The following is a 4,300-nucleotide window of genomic DNA, read 5'->3' on the forward strand; positions in this document are numbered from 1 at the left end:
CCAGCATTTGTTATTTTCTGTCTTGTTGAACTTAGCTACTAGTGCTGGAGCAAGATGGTATCTCATTGTTGTTTTAATTTGCATCTCTCTAATAGCTAATGATCGTGAGCATGAAATGCTTATTTCTTTAAAATGAGCTCTTTGTCCATTTCTAGTTTTTGAAAAGTGAGGTTGTGTCTCTTAAAAATTTTTATAAATCATACCTTAATTTTAATTTAGAGGTTGTTATGGATTGAATTGTGTCTTCCTAAAATATGTGTCAACTTAGGTAGGCCATGATTCTCAGTATTGTATAGTTATCCTCCATTTTGTGATCTGATATAATTATCCTGTGTGTGGCAAAACCTAACCTCTATGATTAACAAGGCAGAATTAGAGGCAGTTATGTTAATGAGGCAGGATACAATTTACAGGATCAAGTTGTATTTTGAATCCATCTCTTTTGAGATATAAAAGCTATTAAACAAGTGAGGAGAGATCAGAGGGACCTGACTACCACCAACAAAGAAAAGCTAGGAGCAGAAAACATCCTTTGGACATGGGGTCTCTGCTCTCAGAACCTCCCAGACCCGGGGGAAGACTGATACCAAGACACATGTAGATCTCCAAGGAAAGCTGGGCCCACAGATGTTGAAAGTAGACAAGGACCTTCCCTTAAAGTTGACAGAGAGAAAAAGTATTCCCCTAAAGCTGTCCCTGAATTTGGACTTCTGGCATCCTGAACTATGCTAAAGGAGCTCTGGTGGCATAGTGCCTAAAACATTAGATTGCCAGCCATAAGGTTGTCAGTTCAAGCCCACCAGCCACTCCACAGAAGGAAGGTCTACTTCTGTAAAGATTTACTGCCTCGGAAACCCAATGGGAGTCACTATGAGTAGCAACTGACTCAATGGCAGTGACTTTGGTTTTGGTTTAAAAGCCATCTACTTGTGGTATTTCTGTTATAGCAGCCCTAGATAACTAAGACAGAGGTTATTAACCCAAGGCCTATGGATGGGAGTCTGTAATCTCCCTCAAATAGTATGAAATTTTTATTTTTTCCTAGACAGATGGTTAATAGCTTTCATCAAAAACTTGCAAAGTGGTCTATGATTCAATACCAACACCTAAGGGCTTTCAGTACCTATCTCCCAAAAGTTCATTTAACATACTGTCATAAAACTGTAAGGCTATGCTTTAGTTGCATTTATGTTCCCTATTTGGAAATGGAGAAATTATTCTTTCTCATGCTCATCAGAATGGGCCAGTCATCAAGAGGAAGAAGCATATGTCCTTATTGCACTGAAAATACTTTTTGCCATAACAGGTGGTCAGAGCTGCTATCAAGGCTCCTTTAAAGATACATGTGGAGGATGAAAGAAGATTTCCGGAGTGTTCAGTCTCCATAATGCAGCCAAAATATCTTTTAAAAATAGATTTAAAAAAAAAAAAGTAATAAATAAATAAATAAAAACAAATCTGATCATGTCTCCCTGCTGTTCAAAACTTTTGCATATTTCCCTTCGCTCTTAAGGTAAAGCCCAAATAGCTTAACATGGCTTAGAAAAATTTAAGTTGTATGACAATGAGAGGCTTTGATTTTTCAATGATGTACTACCAATTCCTTGAATAGTGCCTAGTATATAAGCCGTGCTCAAGAATTAATACCTCATTCTCAGAGAATTGCCCTGCTTATCTCTCTAGCGTTCTTATACACCACTCTTCCCTTTGCTTTCCTGTTTCTAGCTTAAAGAAATATATATATTTTTTTTCACTTCTTCATATATGCTCCTTTCTACATCAAGCTCTTGGAATACACAGTTTCCAATGTTTTGACTGACTAATGCGTCCTCATGCTTCAGGTTTCAACTTTACAACTGATGCTCATCTTAGTCAAGTTCCTGGTTGTATTCTCTTATAGCACTCATTTATAACACCCTCATGCTTGTAATTACTTGGTCAATGTCTGGCTTTCCAAATAGACTCTATCAATTTGAGATTTGTTTTATTCACTAATTCTCTTTTGCTTAGCACAATGCTGGGCACAAAGTAAGCACTCAAGAAGTTATCTGTTTTGATGAATGAATACATAATTGAATGAACATAGTAGGATTATAAGGAGAGCAAAAGAAATAGGTGGTCCCATATATATGCAGTAGAATATTCAACAAGTACCCATCTGTAGTAGAAGAAAGGAGGAATAGAACTAACTATATGCTACACCATGGTGATAGTGAAAAAGATTGAAAAATAAAAGAAAAAAAGAAATTACTCAATTTATATCACCTGAGAGGGGTCCACTGATGCATCATCCTCATTTTCTTTGGTAGTTCTGTTTTAAAAGAAGGAAAAATTTTTTCAATCTTGGTAAGACTGACAGAATTTTATTCAATGATAAAGACCTTCATTTCCAATTGTGAATTCCCATAAATTTATATTTTTTAACTTATTAAAAATAAAAATAGGCAAGTGTATAGAGACAAAAGTTTACTATTGACAGGAGGAAGTAGGCAAGGAGAACTCAATGCTTCTAGACACTAGATAGACCTGTAAAGGGTGATGGGAAAATATGGGAATGGATAAGGGTGATTAATGGTTGAATTACATAATTAACATAATTAATGTCATGAAAGTACATGTGAAGAACGTTGAAATGGCAACATGTTCTGTTACAAATATACTTACCACAAAAGAATGTGCTATGGATACACACACAGGCACATAAAAGAACATTATTGTAAAAATAAAAATAAGTCTAAAAATTGGATGTTAATGGCTAAAATTTATCCTTTATTGTAAGAAGCTTGATTTCTTATAAAAATGAAAATGTATTTCAAACTTCCATTAACCTTTTAAAACAACATATTTATCAGTTGTTTATTACAAATGTAATATGTACTTGTCATGGATTGAGTTATGTCTTCCAAAAATGAGTGTTAGCTTGGCTGGACCATGATTAGTGGTTTGTCAGTTATGTAATGTTGTAAAGTGGCAGTTATATAATAAATCCCCCATGATGTGTTCTGATGTGATCAGCCAGTCAATTGTAATGGGGATTAGGGTGGGATGCAATACCTTTACTCAGGTCACAGCCCTGATCCAATGTAAAGGTGGGCTCTGCATCACTTTTTATCTTACAGGAGATAAACTGAGAGATAGGAGAAAAGAGAAGTAGTGACCTCATTACCACCAGAAAGAAGAGACAGGAGTGGAATGTGTTCTTTGGACCCAGGGTCCCTGTGCTGAGAAACTCCTAGATCCAGGGGAAAGACTGATGCCAAGACATATGGAGATCTCCAAGGAACACAGAACCCACAGATGTTGAAAGGAAACAAGGATCTTCCCCCAGAGCTGACAAAGATAGAAAGCTTTCCCCTAGAGTCCTGAATTTAGACTTCTAGCCTTCTAAACTATGAGAGAATAAATATTTGTTAAAGCCATTCACTTGTGGTATTTCTGTTACAGCAGCACTAGATAACTAAGACAGTGCTCATAATATTTCAATAAAACATAAACAGGTAGAACACAGCTCCTCTCCCCCAACAATACACCAGTACACACCAGCATACTATACTGTCCTCTAAAATGTTTGGGACAGTTTATACTACCACCCACAGTTATATTTGACTGCTAATTTCTCCACTGAACTATAACAATATTTTGTTCTTTGACAATCTGAAATTTTAGAAAAGCTAATACATTTCAGTTTGTACTTCCATGATCATTAGTGATATAGACCACATTTTATACATTTAATGGTATTTTTATTTATTCTTCTGTGAATAGTCTTCATATTTATTATACATTAATTTTTTTTCTTTAGTGCAAAAAATGGGAGCTCTGGTGGCATAGTGCCTAAGGCATTTGACTGTTAACCAGAAGGCTGGTGGTTCAAACCCACCAGTCACTCCTTGGAAGGACGCTATGCATCAGGTCCGCCTTGACGTCAGTGTGTTTGGTTTTTTTGTTTGGTATTTAGTGCAAGATATGGCATGCATATAAAAGTGTATATTCAGAGTTTAAAGAATAGCACTAAAGTGAACAACTATGAACTCACATGCCACTGAGCTTAAGCAACAGAAATGACTGATTCCTTTGGGGTCTCAGTGTGCCTCTCTTTAAATGCATATACCTCTACTCCCTGCCCATAAAAGGTAACCACTTTACTAACTTTTAGCTTTATCAAATATGTTTGAAAACCCAAGCAAAATATTATTTGGCATTCTCTTTTAAAATAAACTTCTATACAAACAGAGGTATAAGGTACATATTCTTTTTTTTTTTTTTCATTTTATTTTGATTTGGGTGAAGATTTACAGAG

The 4,300-nt window shown here is 35.7% G+C and overlaps 1 protein-coding gene across 1 annotated transcript in view; it reads right to left on the reverse strand.

Moving 5' to 3' along the window:
* GANC (glucosidase alpha, neutral C) overlaps nucleotides 1–4,300 on the reverse strand; it is a 109,745-nt gene that overhangs the window by 52,632 nt on the left and 52,813 nt on the right. The window contains exon 6 of the mRNA XM_042783698.1: nucleotides 2,266–2,311. Coding sequence (XP_042639632.1) covers nucleotides 2,266–2,311 — 46 coding nt within the window. The remainder of the gene's footprint in view (nucleotides 1–2,265; nucleotides 2,312–4,300) is intronic.

This window comes from Orycteropus afer, unplaced genomic scaffold (genome assembly GCF_000298275.1).
Source record: "Orycteropus afer afer isolate SDZICR_OR568_19922 unplaced genomic scaffold, OryAfe1.0 scaffold00026, whole genome shotgun sequence".
NCBI lineage: Eukaryota > Metazoa > Chordata > Mammalia > Tubulidentata > Orycteropodidae > Orycteropus > Orycteropus afer.